The following is a 22,684-nucleotide window of genomic DNA, read 5'->3' on the forward strand; positions in this document are numbered from 1 at the left end:
GAATTGTTTATCCTGACGTATATCTGTAGACCATCAGCATAGGAATGATACTTTAAGCAGAATTTTGAAAAGATATCCAGTAATGGTCGTATATAAATGTTAAATAAAAGAGGAGAGAGTGAAGAGCCCTGTGGTGCACCACAGGGGAAAAGGAAGGGAGCTAAAGTAAAAGGCTCCCGTTTTGACCTGTTGAGTCCGGTGTGAGAGGAAGGATTTAAACCAATTTAAGGAACCGTCAGACACTAGGGCTACCTCAGTCAGTCTAGATATAAGTATATTTAATTTAACTGTATCAAAAGCCCCAGAAAGATCGAGCATGACGAATAGGCTGAGGTCACCTTCATTGGCTGATCTTAAGATGTCGTCCCAAACCGTCAGAGTGCAGTTTCTGTACCATGACGGGACCTAAAACCTTACTGAAATGTGTCAAGCAATTGATGTTACAGAAAGTCTTGAGGTTGGGAGGTGACAATCTTGTTCAGGACCTTTGCAGACCACAGCGGACCTGCAACAGGGCGATAGTTTGAGAGCAGGTTATGATCAAAAGGAAGGTTTCTTGAGTAAAGGACTCAAAAAAGATCTTTTAAGCTGTGTTGGAACTATACCTTGGGCAAGAGGAATTTACAAAGCAGGCAATTAATTCAGTCAATTCTGTAACTTGTTTTGCAAGACAAGTAGGGATGGGATCATAATTATGATTCATAGGTTTTAGATTGGAGTTTAGTGCAAGTGTTTCCTCTGGGGTGACTGGAGTAAAATTAAACTTGGATAGTGTCAAGGAAGAGGGTGCCAGATGAAAATTAGGTATAGTGTAAAGTTGTAGATCAATATTTTATTGGATGTGTTAACTTTATTCACAAACAACTTGTTGAAGTCATTGGTCAGTTTAAGAGATGGAGACAGACACAATGATATGCATGAAGGTTTGGATACATTTTTTATGACTTCAAAAAGCTCCCTAAGTTTATTATTTGTACTTTCAATCTGATTCCGTAAAAAGCTGGATTTGGCCGAGAAAATGGCCTTTTGATAGATGTTGAGCGCCAATTTCACAGCCTAACTGTCAAGTGGATTTTTGTATTTGCGCCAGGTTTTTTCTTTCGTACGGTACTCTTTATTTAAGGCCCTAAGTGAATCTGTGTATCATTTATTAATTCTGTTTTTATATGGTTACCCCCGAGTTTCATGGGAGCAATAGCATCACAGACTTTACGTATGATACGCATATTTGACTGAAAGAAGTCTTCGCAGTTGGTTTTTGGGCTGAAGGGGAACAAAACTAATGATAGTTCCAGGCCTGTAATTGTATTAAGATCCTTTGGACTGTGCATGGGATGCCAACAGGCGAATACACTTTTTGAGATGGGCGGAAAACCCAGACCCCCTCAAATACACAGACCTGCTTAAAACAATGAATGTGCCCACAGCCCGAACCCTTGCAGTCCGCTGCATCTGAACCTGCTCGGAGCATCGTATAGGCCAACTCCTTTCCTTTGGCCACTATCTCGAGGAAACCAGCTTCCGACTCGCCCTCTGGGAGATGGTCAGCTGCCTCAGTACTCCAGAGAATGTGTTGGAAACCTGGATAAGGCACAAGAGACACTTGCTGCCTTCGGGGCCATACTCCCAGAGGTGAAAGCCTTTTTGCCAAGGAGTCGACCTTCGACTATTGGTTGGAAGATTCGACATTGATGGTATTGACGCGACGGTCGCAGCCTGTACATTATCCCTTCTGGGTTCAGGTGGGACATCAGAAATGGCAGGTCTCCTCTCGCAGGCTTATATTTCTTGATGAGCTACGTGTCAACTGCCAGCGTCTAACACAGGTTCTGCCACAAGGCGAAAACTGGATCAGCTATCCGCGTGTTGAAGTGCAAAGCCCGTACTGTATTCGCCCCCCGGTCAAGAATGTCCGTCAAGTCATATTGCAACACCAGCTTTGACAGAGTGCCGAGCCTCAAAGCCACGACGACCTTCTTGTCTGCCATATCAGCCGAGGACTTCTCAAATACCTTAAGAATTTCAGTTTTAAAGTCCTCCCACTCCTTCCTAAATGCACCCTTTGCAGGATACGACTTACCCTTATCGTCCGAAGAGTCAGAATCACATATGCGCTTTTTCTTGTGCAACGATGTTGAGTGGTGAGATTTGCTCCGCCTTTTTATCATGACGACCCTGACAATGTTTATCGGGCGTCAGATACTCTGTGTCATGCTCAGATGAGGGCTGCGGCGACATGGTCAGGGATTTGGTACGGGAGACTGTTGAGCATCAGCTTCGCTGAGCATTCCTTCATTGTATTCGGATTCATTGAAAGGCAGAAAACACATTGTTCGGTGTCATGCCCTACTCTGGGACACCAGACACAAATAGTGCAAGGGTCCATGAGGGACATTTTTGAGTTGCAGTCCTTGCAATGTTTGAACCCAGACCGTTTGGGTCCCGACGAGTCATTCGATCAAAAATTAGCGAGTTCCAAATAGCGTGTTGAGCACTGGAAAAAAGGAACTGAGGTATGGGGGTGGAGTGCAACCTTTTATACGACGCCCAATGTCGCGTCCGATGGAGGAATCGGGCAGTCGTACACAAGGGAGTCATCAACGACAGCGGTGTCGAGCGGCAGTATGCCCCATTGAAAATGTTTCAAGCAGCTGGGGCCAGATCGGGTTCTACCAAGATGAGGAATCAAGGTAATATATGTGGGAGAAATTATAAGTTACACCCCTTAGCGACTAACATACTCCTAGACCATAGTCCCCTTTTCTCCATACTGTATAGGCGTTCCTCATTAGGGATGGGAGACGGAACCATTTTCACCAGAAAAATCATCTTCCCCTTTAAATGTAGATGCGCGTGGGAGCGCGGCCATGGGAGCATGGGCTGTCCTGACTCCGCCCACCGGCACCACTCCTCAGTCCCCTTTGACGCGTAAACAATATTAACATTGCCTAAGACACCAGTTCTATTAGGGGGGAGGACGGTGGGACGTATGGAGGAAAAGGGACTATGGACTAGGAGTACGTAAGTCACTACGGTAATTAAATTATAATTACTCCTACGTGCAGTCCCCTTTCCTAAATACTGTATGGGCGATTACAACTGAATGTAGCCCCAGGGTGGAGAGTTGTCCCTCTTAAGAAAACAAGTTCCTTAACACTGCCTGACCAAATGCAGTCTCTGATCTGGCACCAGCATCCAAGCACTAGTGCTTGCAAAAGGCCGAGAGAGTAGCCCACATAGCCGCCTTGCTGATAACTTGCCACGGAACGTGTCTTTGGAAAAAGCTACCGCCATGGCCTTGGCTCCGATGGCGTGGGCATGCATGTTTGCTGGTAACTGCTTGTGCTGCCCTTCATACATTTCCTTGATGGCCATAAACCCCCACCTTGCTATGGAAGCCTTGGAGGCCCGAGAGCCTGGTTTTGATCTCCCAAAGGTGACGAAGAGGGCGGCTGATTTGCGGTGGCTCTTCGTTTTATCCAGGTAGTATATTAGAGCACGTCTGACATCTAGACAGTAGTACCCTCCGAGTGGCATCTGTGGGGTCCACGAAGAAAGTTGGTAACACTATCTCCTCATTTAAGTGAAAGGAGAAGACAACCATAGGTAAGAATGTGGGGTGTGTTCTGAGCACCACCCTGTCCTTATGAAATGTTGTATATGGCTCTGAAGTCGCTAGCGCCTGGATCTCACTGATTCGGTGTGTCGAGGTAAGGCCCACTAGGAGGGCTGTCTTAATGGTTACTAGCCTTATGTCCGCAGACGCCATCGGCTCGAATGGTTTATGCACCAGGGAGCCCAAGACCACATTAAGGCCCCACACCGGGTGCAGTTTCTTGATAGGTGGGTATAGTCTAGTCAGGCCCGCCAAGTGTCTCTTAACCACCGGATTTGAGGATGAGAATACCTCCTCCTCAGAGTTCTTGTAAGCTCCAATGGCCGCCAGATAAGTGCTGCATGTGTCTGCTTGCACTCCAGAGTGTGAGAGGTGTGCCGAGAAGGAGAGCACGTCGTCCAACGTACAAGACAAAGGATCAATTTCCTTTGATTTTGCCCAGTGACAGAACCTGGTCCACTTGCTTTTGTACTGGCTCCTGGTGGCGTCACTCCTAGATCCCTGTATAATGGCCAGGTTAGCCTGTGACAGGTGCAGATGATTCATGGAGACCTGTTCAGGAACCACGCTGCAAAGGCTAACTTCTGCGCGGAGGGGTGGATGATTGCCACCCTGCATAGAGAGTAGGTGTGCTGGGCCCAGCAGGTGGTTTACGGGCACCTGGTAGGACAGGCTGAGCAGCTCCGAGAGCCAGGGACGTTCTGGCCACCATGGGACTATCACGATGATCCAAATGCCCCTCGACTCCCTGATCCTGCAGATGACCCTGTGCACCAAGAAAAGCATAAGCGGTCATGTTGTTCCACTGGATCTGCATTGCGCCGCCCAGCATACCCCTGCCTTGCCCTTGCCAGGAGGCAAACTGGGTGCACCTCCTTTTGGCACTGGTGGTGAACAGGTCCACCTGTGGATGACACCACCTGTTGAAGATCCCCTGAAGGTCCTGCTCGTCCAACTGCCATTTGTTGTCGTTTGCGCCCAGCCTGCTGAGCCTGTCCACCTCTAGGTTGGACTCCCCAGGGAGGTGGCCTGCCAACAGGTGTATGTTTTTCACCAGAGTCCACTCCCAAATGTCAACCACCAGTCTGCACAGGGGAGGTCACCAGGTGACACCCTGCTTGTTGATGTAATACATGCAGGTGGAGCGGTCTGCTTGAATGTGAATCGCCCTGCCAGTGATAATCGGTATAAAGGCTTTGAGAGCAAGCCAGATAGCCATCATCTCGAGCCAGTTGATGTGCACCATCTGCACCTGCCACGACCCTACTCCATGGACGCTGTGGTTGTCCAGGGTAGTTCCCCATCCATCTAGGGATGAGTGTGTGGTAATGGTGACCTGAGGTGTTGGTTGCCGGAAGGGCCTGCCTATCTGCAGGTTTTGTCCGTACCCCACCTGTAACGCTCACCTGGTTCCCTCGGAGGCGCGGGTCTTGGCTGGGCGGTGAAACCGTCTTCAAAGTTAGGCGTAGGGTCCGTCTGGCTCCCTGGTTTGGTCCCCTTCTCACCGAAAGCTTGACTTGGAGGGTGAGATGTCTACAAGTGGAAAAGATCAGGGGGTGTTAGTAGCTGGAAGGTTAGATGAAGTCTCTACCCCCACACTCTCTCCTCCCGTGGTACTCGGGTGCTAACTGTGCTCACCTTAAATAGGTGAATGCCGGGCTCTCCATCCTGCGTCTTGTGCAGGGGCTCTGGGTCCAGTTACTTCACTGGTTTTGGGATCAGCCTCTTGATTGCAGAGGGTAAGTAGAGAGCGATGCCGCCGTTAATTGCACGAGCGGATTTTGCATATATCAAGTCCTTAATGTCCTCTTTTAACGTCCCTTTCTTGCAGGGTTGGCTGAGAAGAAATGATGGCGAAAGAATGCCAAAGTTCGTGGAGGCACGTAAGTAGAAAGTCTGTGCAGGGCCTTTCAACGCACCTTAATGTCTCTCTCTTGCTTTCAGATGGAGAATGATGAAGGCGCCGGTGATGATGCCCAGGTTCGTACCGAGGCGCGAACAAGATGATGGAGAATAGGAAGGCACGTAAGTAGAAAGTCTGTTCAAGGCCTTTAAACGCACCTTAATGTCTCTCTTTGCCTTGCAGGTAGCGGAGTGCGGTGCGAGCTGACTTTGGAGCGTACGTCGCAAAGGTAAGCCGTTCAGAAACAAAACGTTATTAACCAATGTTCTTTTGTCTTTGCAGGGCTCGATGACAGAGAAAGGGTGCGGCGAATACCTTAAACGCTCCGGTGGATCGGGTAAGTTGAAGCGCTGACCTTGACTCTTCTAATCTGTGTTTTTGTTGTTGTGCAGATGCTGCTGAAGACTGAAGAATGGATCCTCATCAGGTAAATCCGGAGATTTCGCGTTCACAGGAGCTGGAATGGAAGATTCCCTGGAGCTGACACGGTGAGCGTCCTGCTGCTGATGCAGAATAACGCGAAGCACGTGGCACCAATCGGGTGTGGTTTAAATAGTGCACAGGAGTGCTTAGGCATCTTCTTCCACAGCCTCGCCCAGGTAATAAAAAGAGTTCGTTTCCAGAAGAGTTCCAGTCCTAGGGAGTGGTTCCAGCCCCACCCAGAAGAAAAGTAGTTCCTGCCAGAGGAGGATGAAGACTTCATCCTGTTGGTAAGGAAGCAGCATGGTCTGCTGCAGGTAGGTCCACCCAAGCACTTCTGAATTTGCTATGAGCCCGGCGCTTCTTGTGCCGGGACCAGTCTCTACAATGAGCCTGGCACCACCGGTGCCAGGACAAGGCCCAAAAGGTCCCTAAAGGGACTTGCTGGCGTCTGCAATGAATGTTATGAGCCTGCTTCCAAGGGCGTTGGGCTTCTCCTGACTCCTTGGAAGCAGTGGTCATGACACCACCAGATCAGATCCTGGTGGAGGTGTTGAGGTAGGCTGACCTGCTCCGCCTGCAAACCCTTCTCCTGGTTCCAGGAGGCTGAGAAATGGAGCTGCAGCTGCCTCATTTTGAGCCTTGCATGTGGCACAGCAAGAAGGCATGTGGCCATAACCCCAAACAGGTGTTGGTACCACCATGCCAAGGTCACTGCTCTGCTGAGAAAATGCCCAGTGGCCCTCTTGATGGCTGTGATCTTGTCCTTCGAGGGGAAGATCCTCCATGGAGCTCGTATCCCATATAAGTCCCAGGAAGGTCAGGCTCTGTGTGGGCACCAACTGTGACTTTTTGAGATTGATAGAAAATCCCAGGTTGTACAGTGTATTCATGAGGGCGGATGCTATATGTTGGACTGCCTTCGGAGACCTCGCCCTGACTAGCCAGTCATCTAGATCTGGGTAAATATGATTGCCTTGCGCCCAGAGTAGGGATGCCACTGCAGTCATTAGCCTTGTAAAGACACTGGGGGGTAAATTTCGTCCAAAGGGTAGACCCCTGTATTCGAAGTGAAAACCCATGATCCTGAACCTCAGGAAGGAACGATGGGGTTCCCAAATCGGGACGTGGAGCTAGGCATCCTTCAGATCCAGGGAGCACATCCAGTCTCCTGCACACAATGTCTCTGCTATGAAGGTTGGGGTAACCATCTTGAACTTTTGGAAGGGAAGGGAAGGGAAAGGAAAGGTTCAAGGTGGAAAGGTCCAACAACTCTCAGGACAGCCTGTTTTTTTGTGTGTATGGCGAAAATTCATGAATAGATGTCTATGCCCGCTTCGAGCCTGGGACTTCCTCCACAGCCTGGCTTGCTACTAGCGAGCGTATTTCTGCCAACAGAGTTGCTGGAAGGGGAGGAAGGAGGAAAAGTAGGAATGGGGAGCCGGAAGCCCATGGATACTACTAAGAGGATCCATAGGTCCGAGAACCTTATCTGCCAGCGGTGTGTATGAAAGGCAAGCCTGCCCCTCCACCGGAGACTCGTGGATCCGTATGGGCCCGTCACAATTTCTTCCCTGAGGAGGGGTACTGGACAAACCCCTTGTTAGCAGCCTGCTGCTGTTTGCACCTGTGCTGGCTAGGGGGATCTGTCCGGTAGCCTGGACAATCTCTCCTGAAGGCCTCAGAAACCTCAAAAGGACCGACCCTTGTCCGAGTGCTGGTGCGTATGGCCTTAGGATTGGACTTGGTGAGGAGCGATAAAGATTTAGCTGTCTGCGAGCCATTCTTTTTCTTATCAAGTTCCTTGTGCTTTGTCGAATGAACAAGCCCCCGAGCCCCCCCACGCCCCCATAAAGGCAGGTCTAGTATGCATTCCTGCAATCTGGGTTACATTTTGTGGCCCTTCGCCAAACCATCCTTCTCATTTCGGTGGCGATGCAAAAGGCCCGACGTGAAGTGACCATGTGGGCCACCAAGGACTACATTATGTCTTGTGCCATGATTTTGGCCTCAGCCAGCCCAGCCTTGAAGCGAGCCTGGCTGTGGGCAGGGCGCTTAGGGAGGAAATTAGTGATCTCCCGCCATAGCCTCTCGTTCACAGCTGCCAACATGGCATCTGTGTTGGCCTGGTGCAGGTGGAGAGTGCCGCTGGAGTAGATTTTCTTGCCGAATGCCTCCAATATCGTTTCCTCCTTGCCCAAGAGTGCCAATGCCGAAGTCGAAAATTGTGGCTTTGAGTACATTGATGCTGCCGCTATCAACGAGGAATGTGGTTGGGGGTGTGCCGACAATAAGAGGGGGTCCCCTTCCGTTTGCCTGTATTTCGAGTTGAAAGACCTATTGGTAGGCTGGGTAGAGTGCGGCTTGAGCCATACTTTTTTGGTAAGCGCTACTATGTCCTTCTGAAGTGGAATTCCCGTTCTAGCACTAGGGCGTAGCGTGAGCACTTCAGCCAGTACCCCCGCCTCTGGTTGTTCCACCTGTGGCTGCGGGATTCCTAAGTACTCAGCTAGGCCCGCCAGCCATTTGTGAAAAGCTTTGACCGACGATGGAGTGTCCGGGTCCTCCTCCTCGTCTGTGTCCACTGTTGTGCCCTGGGGAGCCGGAGGAGTGCTGAGCGCAGGCAGCTGTGTAGTGCTGATTATCAGTGCCGGAGGCTGCTGAGGTGGCAGAGCAGGGACTGAGTGATTGGTACAGGCATTGGGGCCGGGGCTGCCATAATTGATACAGCCGGGGGCTGAGCTGGACCCAGGGGCGGTGTGGACATGGGTGCTTGGGGCTGAGTAGGAGGGAGCATGTCCTTGATCACATCCTGGAGGATGGTACCCATTTGTGGCGATCTCTTGAGTGTGAGGAACTTCTCAAAGAACCTGTCTTCACAGGCCGGAGGAGTGTCCGATGGTATAGGCATAGGGGTCAGGTCCTGAGGCTGCTGTGTCCTGGGCACGCCCTGCCTCGCTGCATAGGGCAGAGTATACGAGAAGTGGATGGATAGGCTGTGGACCAAGAGACATGAGTTGACCAATCTCACCTGGAAGTTCTTTCCCCTGTCTGGTCTCAGAAGGGAGAAGGCATCGGGTGAGCAGACATTTTGACTGGCCCGGTGGCCATTTTGTTTTGCTCCGTGCCATGTGCCTGCATCGTGGGACTTGCTGAGCTGGGACCGGCTTCCACCAATATGTTGATAGGTGGTGGTTGAGGCCTACCCGGCAACTCAGGACGGGGCCTGGTAGGTGGAGTGCCCTTGACTGTGGTGCCGGTAGTGCTGCATGCAAGCGCCCCTCAGACATGGGTCCGGTGTTAGGGCGTAGCCCCTCGGGTTGTGACCCGGTAATAGAGCCCTGTTGCCCCCTCAGCGGTAGCAGTGGTAGGATCTTGCGACCCCCTCAGCCTGGTGGACGTTAGCTGGAGCAGCCTCAGTGTCGTTGCTGGTCTTTGGACCCGATGGATCCCTGCCGCTTGGGCGCTTCCTTAGAAATGAGTCAACCTTGCGGGGTGTGGATGAGAACAGGGCACCTACCTTGCGGCTGGTCTTCTGCTTCACAAACGCTTTGAGTTACTATGGAGGCAATCTTCCAATGCGCTCCCGCCACCTGACTAGTCGTTTCTTGAGCGCGCACGGAGTAAAGGCGTTGCACGTGGTACAGCCGTCCCAGCCGTGGTCTGGGTCAAGGCACCAGAGGCAGAGGTCATGGGGGTCAGACGTTGGGAAGGGACCCTTGCAGGCTGGACACCTGCTGAAGCCTGGCGCCAGAGGACAAAGCAGTACCTGATAATTGAAAAGAAAAAAAGACAAGAATACTTCTTCGGGGAAGAGGGCATGGAATTACTAGGCCAGAGGCCTAACCCAGGAGCGCTAGTGAAAGCAGTCCGTTCCTGTCGACACGGAAAAGATGACTGGGAGTGGCGCCGGTGGATGAGTCAGGGGAGCGCATGCTCCCAGGGCCACGCGCAACTAAATTTAAAGGGGAAGATTTTTCTGGCGAAAAAGGTTCCATCTCCTGTCCCTAGCGAGGGACGCCCATACAGTATGGAGGAAAGGGGACGGATGTAGGAGTATGCAATCCATTTAAATAATCCTTACTAATATCAACAAGTATGACAGAACCTACAAAACCTTTATGGAGTTGAATAGAACATAACTGTCAATTTTTAAACTAGTTACTGCCATTTGATTTATTGTTTTAAACTCACAGGCTTTCCTTAGGGTCTCTGCAGCTAACTGTGACAAGAATGGCAAGCTGTTTATATAGGGTTATGTCTGAGCACAGTAGGAAAACTGCATCTCATTGAAATTATTAGTGTTTTTGTATTTTTTATATGCAGTAGCTAAACATTTCTAGCCTTGCATGGTGTATTGCCTAAATATTTGAATACATTCAATGCCCATGAAATACAATAAAAAGGAAGACTCTTCAAATCCCAAATTCTAGCCATATACATTGCATTCTCACCTGCTGATGCTGCCTGGCTCCACCTGTGACACTTTTGATGACAACATCTAGCAGTTGTTTGCACATGATCTATACAAGGGAAAGAAACTTTAGGTTAGCGCGGTTCACTGTTAAACAACAAATGTTTAATACATAAAACAGTTTGATCACCAAAACGGTTCACTCCTGCAAACCTTAGTTGGCTAGATAAATCGGGTCAAAGGACCTTGGCAAGATTACTTTATTGGAAAGTAGGGCACATTGCACCTCAAGAAACATTTGGATTGGTCAACAACAAACACCCTGAAACTCACCCCTGCTCTCCCAGCAATGGCGCTCTTCCTCTGCTTTTGAGATTTCCTCCAGCCTTTACTAAAGATGTAAAAGTAACAAGGTGCAGAGAAGATTTCCATTTCAAGTTGGAATGCATACATTGAGGGCTGGGAGGATAGCTCGGGGGCAACGCGTTTGTCTTGGAAGCAAGACAAAGCATAACAGGTTCGAATCCCAGACTTGCGCTTAGAAACTGGTCTCCGATATTAAGCGAGTTATAAAATAATTATAATTACACATGTAGAAACTGAAAGATATAGGTTTTTCAAAACAAATATGATTCAACTGTGAGGGAAACCTTGGACGCTGGACCAGGCATTTCATGTTTACATTTGTTGAAAAGGCTTGAGATGGGTTGGATGACTGTCAGAAAACGAAGAGGAGAGTTACCATGACAAAGGAGAGGCTTCTGTAAGGCTATTATTAAGCAGTGCGTTATGTTTGGGAAAAAGTCACCTGAAAACGGGGTTCAGGAACTAGCTTTTCTGTTTATAGGCTGAAGTGTGCTGTAGTGGTAACTGTTAAGCCTTAGTGCCCTACAGGGTTTAAAATTCCAGAGCATTAGGTACCCAGAAGCACAACTTAACGTACCCAAGTTAAGAGAGGGTATTCAGCATCAGCACCTAATGCACAGGAATTCCACCGCCTTCCAGGGTGCTAAGGCATTTAGCACCTGGGAGTGAGCCCATTATTCCCCTCCAACCATCTAAACTGATAAACGCCGACCTCTGCGTCTCTTCAGCGCTTCACAAATGTTAAACATGATTTCATGCTGCTTTCCTCCCATTCTATGGGACACCCTTTCTTTTTGCTCTGTTTGGAGTCCTGGCCTGACTTTTTGGAGGCAAGTAAAGCCTTCTACTTTACTGCCCATCTCTTTTTGCTCATTCTTATGGGGAAATTGATTAGTCCATAAGACTATCAGTACTGAGAGACCATGTCTCTAAGGATTTCTTGTATTTTTACAACTGCACAAATCACTCCAAAGTGAAGTGCGGTTAGGATATTTTGTATCCTTATAACATTTTCTGTAATGGTTTTTGGTTACAATTACAATGTGCCTAGGATGAGCTGGTGGCAGCTGATATTTTTCAACCGCGTTTTATACTTTTTACTCGTGCACTTGGGCATTTACCACAGCTGGCTACTAAAAGTGGCTAGCACCCCAAGATGGGCATGCCACAAGGGTTTTGTCTGTCCTTTGGCCATATTGTTCGTTGACCTTCCTTCCTGCCCTCTCGATCTGGAATTGCCATATATGGAAATCCCTTTTCTGGGGAAAGCTGCTGCTTTCTGGGCAAAGAGGCGGTTTGTGCGTTAGACCGGATGTGGGGACTGGGACTGCTAGGTGCCAGTACACATCATGGTGCCTGAATGCCTGTTGCTGGGCAGATGTTGTGGACTGTTGCAATCCAATCATGCCAGTTTGAATTGGGCAGATTCTTAACATTGGTGGGATTGGGCATGATCCTGGTCCACATCTTGGATAAAAGGACTCCTCCTGGTGCTATTTGACAATTCACAGTTGGAGCCATGACCTCTACGAAGAATTACAGCTTGCTGACGACCAGAGGTTGTCTCCTGCAGCCGACCATCACCAACTCCAGTGAAGTCCTGGTGAAACCCTGCCCTCTAACTCTTGGACCCATCGGATCCTCTTCCTACACTGCTTCGGTGCTTTCAATTTGGTCTTCTGTGCCCTTCGGACCCTCATTCTGCGCTATTCCTAAGCTAGCACTCTAAACATTTGAGCCCTCTGAGCCTCCTCCAGCGCTCCTTACATGCCGATTCTCTGGTCTCCAGTCCCCAACAGAGCCCCTCCCCAACCTGTTCCAGTGCTGGCTCCCCGATCTATGCCCAATGGTCCCTCTTCCTGCGCTGCTTCTGCGCTGACACCCTGTTCTCTAGAACCCCATCTAAGACTCTTCCTTCGCTCCTCCCGCGCCTGTTCTCTGTTATACAAGGAACCTCTCCCTCCCATGTTCCAAGGTTGACTCCTTAACCTCATTGCCTTTCTGAGCCTATTCCTGCGCAGTGCCTGTGCTCGCACTCTGGTCTTCAGTGCCCACCTACTCTCCTCATATACTGTCCCCCTCCCTCAGTCTCTCAACCCCTCCCCCCTCCTAGGTCCGTGGCCTCCTTATCATTACGAGCCCTAGTTACCCCTCTATACTACCCTCTTGCTAGTCCTTTCCGCCTAGTGACCCACCTCTGCTGCCTCTTCTGAGTGCCCCACTTCATCTAACCCACCTATACCTCACAGTACGCCCCCCCTGACCCCTCACCCATCAGCCGTCATCTACCAGCTCCCTGTCCTCACTACTCTTCTCCTTCCTTTCCCCTGCCCCCTCCATCGCATCTCCCTCCACTCCTCCCGGCTCTCCTTTCCACCTCCGGATCCCTCTGCTTCCTCCCCCCCCCCCTGTTATGCATTGGATCAAATCCCTTCCCCACCCTCTTCTTTCCCCTCTCCCCCTCCCTCCCCCCACTATCCTCTACTACTCTGCTTCTCCCTTCTCATGTCCATTCCCCTCGCTAATCCCCCCTCGCCCTTCCTTTACTACGCCTACCCTCTCTCACTGCCCTTACCTTCTTTACCCCCTCCACTGTCCAACCCTCCTCTCCTAACATCGCTCTCTGGAACGCTAGATTCCTCTGCAATAAGACCGCTGCAGTTCTTGACATATTCTTCCGTCTCAACCTTCATTTCCTCTGCCTCACTGAAACCTGTATCCCTTCTCAACACTTCTGTCCCTGCTTCCCTAACCACCTCCTCATCCTCTTTCTCTCATGCTACTTGTTGTGGCGGAGGTATTGGCCTCCTCTTCAACCCCAAATACCTCTCCTCTCGCTCTTCTCCTTCCCGTCCCTCTTTCATCTCGTTTGAATTTCTCTACAAATCCTTCCCCTCTCCTCACCCCATCTCCTTTCTTATATATCGCCCACCTGGCCCTCTCTCTACCTTCTATGACGACCTCGATCACCTCCTCTCTCTCATCTCTCCCTCTCCCTCCCCCCTTACCGTTCTCGGCGACTGCAATCCTCTCCCCTTTCGTCCATCCTCTAACTCCTACCTTCTTTCCCCTCTTCTTTCAAATCCTACCCACTCATCTGGCTCCACTCTTGACCTTCTTTTTATTTCTTCCTACCCCTCGTCTACTGTCTCTACTCTTCCTCTACATCTCTCTGATCATGCTTTACTCTCCTTCTCCCTTCCCCCCTTCCCCTTCATTTTTCCACCTTGCCTTCCCCTTCTATTTTCTCCCGTCGCGATCTTCGTAACTCTGATCCCTCCTCCTTTCTTGAAACGTGCTTCTCTTCTATCCCCTCTCCATGACTTCTCTTCATTATCGGGCAATGATGCACTTTCTACTCTCTCCGCTTCTATCTCCTCCTCTCTTGATCTACTCCACCTCATTTCCTTCTTCCGTCCAACCCGCAAACCCGCTCAACCTTGGCTCTCCCCTCAACTCCTCTCCATGCGACGTCGAGAGACTCTGGCTCAAATCTCCTTCACTTTCCAACAAATCCTCCTACTTCTCTTATCACTCCCTCCATGTCTCCTGCCTCTCCTCAGCTAAACGCTCCTACGTCTCTAACCTTCTTCATTCCCAAGCTTCCCACGCCCGCCGCACCTTCCAAACGCTCTCTCGTCTTCTCTCTCCCCCAACCCCTGATCCCTCTACCTCCTCCACCCTCTCTCTTTCTGACTTTGCAAACTTCTCCTCCAAGACTCTTGCTCTTCGGCAAAAAATCATTTCCTCGTCCTTCTCACCTCCTCCCCCCTCCCCCCTCTCCCTCCTCTTGCATGACTGTATTCTCCCCAGTTTCTCCTTCTGAAGTTTCTATCCTCCTCTCCAAGGCCCACCCCTCCTCTGCTCCATCTGACCCTGTCCCCTCCCTTCTTATTCCTAAAATCTACCCTCTTCTTATTCCCTACCTAACCACCTTCTTCAACACCTAACTTTCCTCGGTCACCTTCCCCTCTGCTTTCAAGCATGCCACTATCATTCCGATTCTGAAGAAACCTTCTGCTGATCCCCTGCTCACCTCCAACTTCCGTCCTATCTCTCTTCTCCCATTCCTCTCTAAGCTTCTTGAGCGCCTTGCCTACTCTCAGCTCTCAACCTTTGTCACTAACCTTACTCTCATTCCCCCCCTTCTCAATCTGGCTTTTGCCCCAAACACTCCCCTGAAACTGCCCTCACTTACATCCTTAATTCCCTCCTCTGCGCCCGTCATGCTAAGCAATCCTCTTGTCCTTATTCTTCTTGATCTCTCTGCTGCCTTCGACACTGTTGATCCCCCCCCTTCTTCTCAACACTCTCTCCTCCTTTGGTTTCAAAGGTTCTGTTCTCAACTGGCTATCCTCTTACCACTCCTCCCGCTCTTTTACTGTTTCCTGGGGAGGCCGCTCTTCTCCCACCCACCCTCTAGAATACGGAGTTCCCCAAGGCTCAGTGCTTGGTCCTTTCCTAATCTCTCTTTATACCTCCCTCCTTGCCCCCGTTATCTCCTCATTTGGCATTTCTCACCATTTCTATGCCGATGATACAAAGCTCTTTCTTTCCTTTTCTTCCTTCTCTCCTGATCTCCACCTCAAACTGTCCTCTTGTCGTACTGCTATTAACTGGATGCCCTCTCGCTTTCTTTCCCTTAACTCTGACAAAACGGAAGTAGTTTTCTTCCCTTCCAACTCCTTCCCCTCTGCCTTTCATCCATTTTCCTCCCTCCACGCCCGCAACTTAGGCTTTCACTTTGACTCTTCTCTCCCTTTTTCCCCATCACATCGCCCTTACCTCTCACGCCTATCGCTTCCACCTATACAATATTCGCTCCTCCCTTACATTCCATGCTACTAAACTCTTAATCTCCTCCCTTATCTTCTCTCGCCTCTTCTACTGCTCCTCAATTTTTGGCCTACCTGCATCACATCTTGCCTCCCTCAAATCTATCACTCTGCCATCCGTACCCCGTCTCCTCTCTCCTCGTGACTCCATCTCTGCTTCCCTATCCTCCATTGGCTGGCTCCCATTTCACTCTAAACTTAAATTTCATTTTCTCTGCCTAGTCTTTAAATCTCTCCACGATCTTGCTCACCCTTAATCTCTCTTCCCTTCTCTCTTTCTAAGCTCCCTCTCGTTCCCTTCATTCCGCTGACCACTTCCTCCTCACTGTTCCTCCCTCCCCTTGTGCCTCCTCCCGGTTCCGATCCTTCCAACTCCTGGCCCCCCTCCACTGGAACTCCTTACCTCTCGCAATCCGCTCCATCCCTACCTTTTCCTCTTTCCGCACGTCTCTTAAGTCTCTCTTTCTCCATTCCCCGCCATGATCCCTCTTCTCTTCCTCCCCTTTTCCCACCCTTCCCTCTTCCCTCCTCATGCCTCTCCCTCCACTCCCCCTTCCCATCGCCTCCCTTTCCTCCTCCTCCTCCTCCCACCTCCCACCTCCCTCTTTCACATAGATCTACTCAATTTCTCTCCCCTTCCCTTCATCTAATTGCTCTACATACTGTTTTGTTGATTGATTCATGTTAGTAATGCTTCTATTGTTACTGTTATTATTACGTTAATTGTATCCTGTTATATGTGCAGCGCTTTGGTCTAAAGCGCTATATAAGCCTAATAAATACAATACAAATACAATCTGTGCTTCAAGCCCTGGACCACTGGGAACAAGCAGTCTGGACCCCTTCTCGAGGATACATGTTCTAGGAGCCTTCAGAATTGTCCCCGCACCAACCGGTGGACTGACCAGATCTCCCTGGGCTACCTTGATGCAGTTATCAGGGTTCAGAGTGCATCCTTGGAACTTGGAAGCTCTTCTGCTCGTACTACAAGATGCCTACTGCATTTTTGAGCCTTATTGCATCAACGGAAGCCATGCAGAGCCTGCTATTTTGTTTGTCCATTGAAAATTGTCCGTTACTAGAAAAGATTTTCTTTTTGCAATTTCCTGTCCATAGTTTCCTATGGAACCTCTGTTTTCGATCCCGTCTTTTTGAAGGGAAGCAAAGCGGTTCCTGCGCTTTGCTAATGCCTGAGGCTATTGCCCTACAATGGCTATGCCACAATAGTTTCACTTGTTCTTTGGCCATATTGTAGACAGGGGGTCATATCTAACCCTCATGAACCCACACGACTCAACACAGGCAGATAAACGACAGATGTGCCTCACTCTTAGGCCCATTACTGCGATAGTCGATGTATCGCATGTGTGAGAAGCGTTATTCTCTCAGGCAGCCCTTCAGACAATACTCAATCGATAATTTGGACGACATGGAAATCACATTGATCTAACAAGTCGACTAGCTGTAAAATCAGAGACTAATGACGTCATCACTGACATCACGAAGTAGCCGTGTTATACATGAAGTACATATTCATCCATTCACGAAGTTACACAAACATGCACTAGTTTACTGCATATAGGCACAAAGTCCATGCTTATGACTGACGTAGGTGGAAGACAGAAACATACATATTTCTATATATTCATATCCTTCGCCAACGCGGAAACCGAAAGATGCAAAGAGTTCATATATTTAGCTTGCACATGCTTGAATGATGCCAACATAGGGAAGCCATCGTGAATGATATGGAAGTTATAGGTCTCTGAAACTAGTGGCAAAGGAGAGACAGGTTTCAGGTACATGGAAAAGCTGACATGATCGCCACAGCCAAAGGCGAGCAGAAATGAGGCACCCATCCAAGGACAAGTGTAGACGGAAAGTTCCAGTTACCAAGACCATGAACCACCTGCTGAAAATCAGGCTAAAATCCTCATAATTCCAAACAGGACAGCTTCATTTTGTGGTCTCCACCAACGTGACCCAGCCAAACAGGGAAACGCCCATTCAACCAAGGTAAACGAAGAGGACTATTGCCATCGAACCAGAGGGGGAAAAAAGCTACAAGTGTTGCCATACAAGCTGCTAACTAAATGCACTCTCCCAGGCTTAGGTGATCAGAGATGGCAACATTAGGGAACACTTCGCACCTCCATGTTCATTCCCATTGCCTTGAAAGAGGAAACAAATATATAATAGTTTCCTTGCGAGTTAGGCAATTCAGTTTTGTTCATGGATGATTATGGTTTCCCTGTGAGCAAGGCAATTTACCTTGGTTCATGGATGATTAATGGTTTACCTGGGTATATTGGTTAGCGGAAGAAGCTACCTTATATTGCAGAAGGTGGTTTCCTGATTTACCTTGCGGAAGTGCATTTCTATAAAGTGATGCTATAGAAAAGGGACCATAAGATTTATTGAATTACCATTTAGGCAACAGTAAGGCGGCCAAACATGTTATGTTGCGTTTGGGGGAGGTCATAAAATGACATCTTTTGAAAGATTGAGTATTGAAAATGTTTCGTCTACGGTAATGGTGACGTCACCGTTAAGGTTGTTTAATAGGGACTTGAAGTGTACACAACATAGTGGAACTTAGTGGGTAGTTTGCCGATTGTGACTGAAAACCAGTGTTGTGCCATTTGGGCGGAGCTTGAGAAGCTTACGAGTGGAGTTGTGATTTGAGCCTTCAGGGCAGAAAGCTGCAGATGGGCGGAGCATGCCTGTGTTTTTGGGGGTGAGCCAGAGAGGCTAAAGAAAATATGTTTTATTGTATTGATACAAATTAGATGTATCTAAATTTCCGATTTGAGGTCAAGTAAGTATTAATCTAGTGTTACAAAACGTGACAACAATTATGGATACACCTCTTGAACATTTGTGCAAGTCCCTCCCACTGTATCAAGACAAAATACGGAAGTATAGCGCGGAATGGACTTGCGATACAGAGTTCAAGTTGGCAAAGACATGGCCCAAAGATGGACGTTTTTCCAAATGTGTGCAGCAACAAATAACCACTTATTTGCAGGAAGTCTATAAGAGAAATAAACAGAGTAACAATTGACCATATTAGAGTTATGTAAAATGTTTCAGGACGGGAAGGGGACTCTGTTCAGCAGCATTGGATGGCGAGCCAACGGAACACAGGGGACGAAGAGCCCTCAGCTACCCCTCCCTATCCTCCTCAAACAGCTGACATAGACACAGCAACAGAAAGCAAGGGAATTTAAGCAGCAGCGGGATACACCAAGCCCATTTTTCGCAACTCCAGCATATAGTGGCGAGGGCGCACCTGATTGCGCAAAGCAAGCGATTAGAACAGCGTGAGACAGTAGCAGCGAACGTAGGGAGTTCAGCGAGATGCAAGCAAAGCTAAAGGAGAATGACGTGGGGAAAGCAGGGCTTATTGAAGGCCAAAAATTGGTGGTACTGAATGAATGGATAGGTGAACAGATATTGCTCAAACTCGAGGGAAAAAAGTAATTGAATCAGGGCACGCGGGGAAAGAATTACTGAGAAACAAAGACAGAGGAGGAAGCTAAAGAATGGGCAGAGATAATGGAGGGGGTGCATATTAGAGAAAGGGATGAGAAGGAGGAGAGTGAAAGATTGCGGGAAAGGCAACTGGAAATAAAGAAGGAGAAAGAGAGGTAAGAAGTCGAGCGGCTCGTTAAAGAACACTGATGCAGGAAAAGAGGAGCACAGAAGCCAACGAGAGAGATGAGAGCAGAGAAAGACGCTCTTCGAAAGCAGTAGAAATTAAGAATGACTTCCCACATTTAGATGAGGAAGGTATACGAAGGAGGATAGGTGAGCTCTATAGGAGCAGGAGAAGCAGCATGGTTGCCCCAACGAGCAGGCAGGAGTGCTGAACCCTCGGTGAAGAGGGAGCGCAGAGTTACAGACCGAACAAGGGAAAAGCAGAGAGAAGACAACAAATTTGCCTGGATGCGCAGGAATTCTCTGGGGCCACAGGTTTGGCTCCTTTTACTGGTGAATTACCACTTTCTGTGGGAGAACATGACTTGACCATGCCACTGTTCTATTCCCGACAGACACCAGTGAATATAATGGGTAGAGACATGATGAGCAGACTTAAAATGACCATTTCATTCACAGACTAAGGGATAGTGTGCTCAACGCCAGGGATTCATTACATGAATGGGAGGGAACTCATCCAAGCTTATTGTGGCCTTGCGGGACAGAGGGAGGTGAGTTCCCATTCAGGCCAGAGATTCCCTTAGATGAGTAAGGAAAAGTGATCCCAATAGAACTCGAGGCAGTTATAGTGAGAGACGAGAGAATAGTACTGCATAGGATGGACGATCACCAGGAACTGTAATTGCAATGGGGGAAAGATACAGGTTGACTGACTTGACAAATGAGATATTCCAAAACGATTGATCGGATAGCAAGGTGATGTTTGACATAAGCATTAAACATTGGGTGGAAATACATTACAGGGAAGTGTCACAGAGAATGGCTGTGTTGCAAAAACTGCCACCACCATTCTTCGAGGAAGACTTAGGGCGAGTACCCAGTGTTTTATGGACCAATAGTCCCTATGATGTGGGTCTGTTAAAAGGGATAGGAGCAGTCAAGATAAAGCCTAAACCAGCAACTATTTCACCAAGGGCAAGACAGTATCCCCTATCAAGGGAAGCATATTAGGATATTTATGAAACGATCGCCGCATTAGTGAAGCAAGGCATTCTGATACCTTCAGAATCACAGTGTAACAATGCAGTGTACCCGGTGAAAAAGGAGACGGGGAGATCATGGCGTTTCATTCAGGATTTGCGTCCTAACCAAATTGCTGAAGCAGAATTCCCATTAGTTCTGAATCCAGCAACAATTATGTGCAGCATTGCAACGGAAGCTGCGCACTTCACGGTAATAGACTTAAAGAACGCCTTCTTTTCTATACTGCTTCACCAAGAGTCACAGGACTTGACCTTCTTCCTATATAGAAACCAGAAGTGGAAACACACAAGAGTATTGTGAGGCACCTTCCCTTCCATCTTTAATCAGGTCCTTCAGATGGATCTAGGCAACAGAGATAGCAAGCACAGTCAGAGAATACGTGGACATTTTAATCTGTTGCAGGTCAGAGGAACAGTGCCAAATGACTCTGTATACTTGCTGACAGTATTGGCAGAAAAAGGTTACAAGGTGGACAAGGCAAAGTTACATTACAGCCAAAGGGAAGTACTATACATAGGGCAGTTGATCTCACAAGAAAGGCGAAAAAGTGACCACAGAAAGGGCTGAGGCGATCAGTAGAATGCAGATGCCAAAGACAGTGAGACAAATGCCGCAGTTCTTGGGCCTTTGCAATTATTGCAGAGCCTATGTGTTTGACTATAGCACATATACGAGACCCTTGTTGAGCAGGCTTAGGGAGGCAAAGAGAGGGAATAGTAAGTTGGTCTGGACACATGAAATGACTGAAGTCGTCGAAGAGCTTAAGAAAGCAATAGGCGCAGCTCCAATACTTATGGTGAGAAGGGGATGTTCAATATCTCCTACAGATGCTTTGTGGTGACAGGAAAGCACGGGGAAGCTAGTACTCCCAACAGCATTATTGTAGATTGCACTCACGCAACTGCATTATCCAATGCAAATGGGTAAATAAGTACTTGCCGCTCAAATTGGGGAAGATTGTTTATGTCCTAAAATGGCAGAGCATACAGCTGCTTTCATGGAAAACTTTCACCTGCAAAAGATGTAGGGGGAGAGGTCAAAGAACAGCAAGGAAGATACCATCTCAGCCGCAAGTGAAAGACTCCTCAAGCAACCAATACTTTATCCTGGGGACACTGTCCTACTCTGGAATTCTTTACGGCCCTGGTTTAAAACAAGATTCGCAGGGCCTTACAAAGAGCGAGCAACAGAGCACGCAGTCAAATTACTAGGCAAGAAAGTGTGGAACTACATTGGAGACATGAAGCCCTGCCGAGGCAAGACCTCTTCCCATCTAAAAGAAGATGATTTGAAACAAGAATACAAAGAAAAACAACGGGGTATAACATGGTCCTGAGCAAGAGAGTTAGGGAAGGACAATACGCACACCTAGACTAGGCACATGTTTTTTTTATTATAATAGGCATTAATCGAGAAAGTAAAACTGTCCAAGCCATATAGTTTTTAATAGGCGTAACCCATTTCAGGAATGCTTCATCCGCTTTGTGATACGGACAGAAACTGAACTAATAATTCCTCCACGATTTTTTTTTGTCATGCCTTTTTGCTTTATTTAGCCCAGACATCTCCACAGTTGACCTGTGGAAATCTGTCTATCCTTACTCTGCTTGCCAATTTGAGAATCCATATAGTCTGGGAGCGATTGTTCTTTGCAACAACTCATTTCAGAGGCTTTTCAAGTGAGTTGCATAAACCCTTGGATCAACCAAAAGAAACGCACAAGAATGACATGGGAAATGTAATTCGTAGTATTGTGATGTTTTGTGCCTTCGGCTATCTCTACCTCTTTACACTCCTTGTTCTACAACGATTGTTGTTTTTCCAAGCAAAAGCTTTGACCCAGACTAACGTAACCCTGATCCATGCTGTTACGGAAGCCATATCTGTGCAGGCATTAAGCAATGCTAAAGTAGTAAAGAGAGTTATGCGCAGTGCAGAAGTAGATTTTAAACCAGTAAATTCCTGTATAGCTGATTCGAGCCATGTATCAAACAACATGCGATGTAACCACATGGCCAAGGTAGGGAAACAAATGACAAAAGAGCGTTTATGCCTACTCTCTCATCCCCTATGCCATGAGTGCATCCAGAAGGTTTGTGGCAACTGAAATTAAAGCAGCAAGAGCACAATGCCTGATGCATTTATTGCTATGCACTACAAGAGGACAATTTCAAGGAAAGCGTGCCACACTAAGGTGGATGTCCAAGAAGATGTTCCTGTATGAAGAGAACTACATAAAAACTCAGGAAATGTTGGACGATTACTGGAATACACACAAAAGTATAGAGCGCATCACAGAGGGTCTGCATAAGGGGGAAGTTTCGACAGTGACACAGAATGAGTTACAGTGTCCCAAGAAAGGACCCGTAGAAATAGGAGGAATGCCGGGAAAGACCGGAGATGGTGTATTGACAAGTATACACAAC

At 48.3% G+C, this 22,684-nt stretch overlaps 1 protein-coding gene across 1 annotated transcript in view; it reads right to left on the reverse strand.

Moving 5' to 3' along the window:
• MYBBP1A (MYB binding protein 1a) overlaps window positions 1–22,684 on the reverse strand; it is a 1,153,837-nt gene that overhangs the window by 172,576 nt on the left and 958,577 nt on the right. The window contains exon 23 of the mRNA XM_069614733.1: window positions 10,394–10,462. Within this exon, the coding sequence (XP_069470834.1) occupies window positions 10,394–10,462 (69 nt within the window). The remainder of the gene's footprint in view (window positions 1–10,393; window positions 10,463–22,684) is intronic.

This window comes from Ambystoma mexicanum, chromosome 9, assembly GCF_040938575.1.
Source record: "Ambystoma mexicanum isolate Mex_15411 chromosome 9, UKY_AmexF1_1, whole genome shotgun sequence".
In the NCBI taxonomy this organism is placed as follows: Eukaryota; Metazoa; Chordata; class Amphibia; order Caudata; family Ambystomatidae; genus Ambystoma; species Ambystoma mexicanum.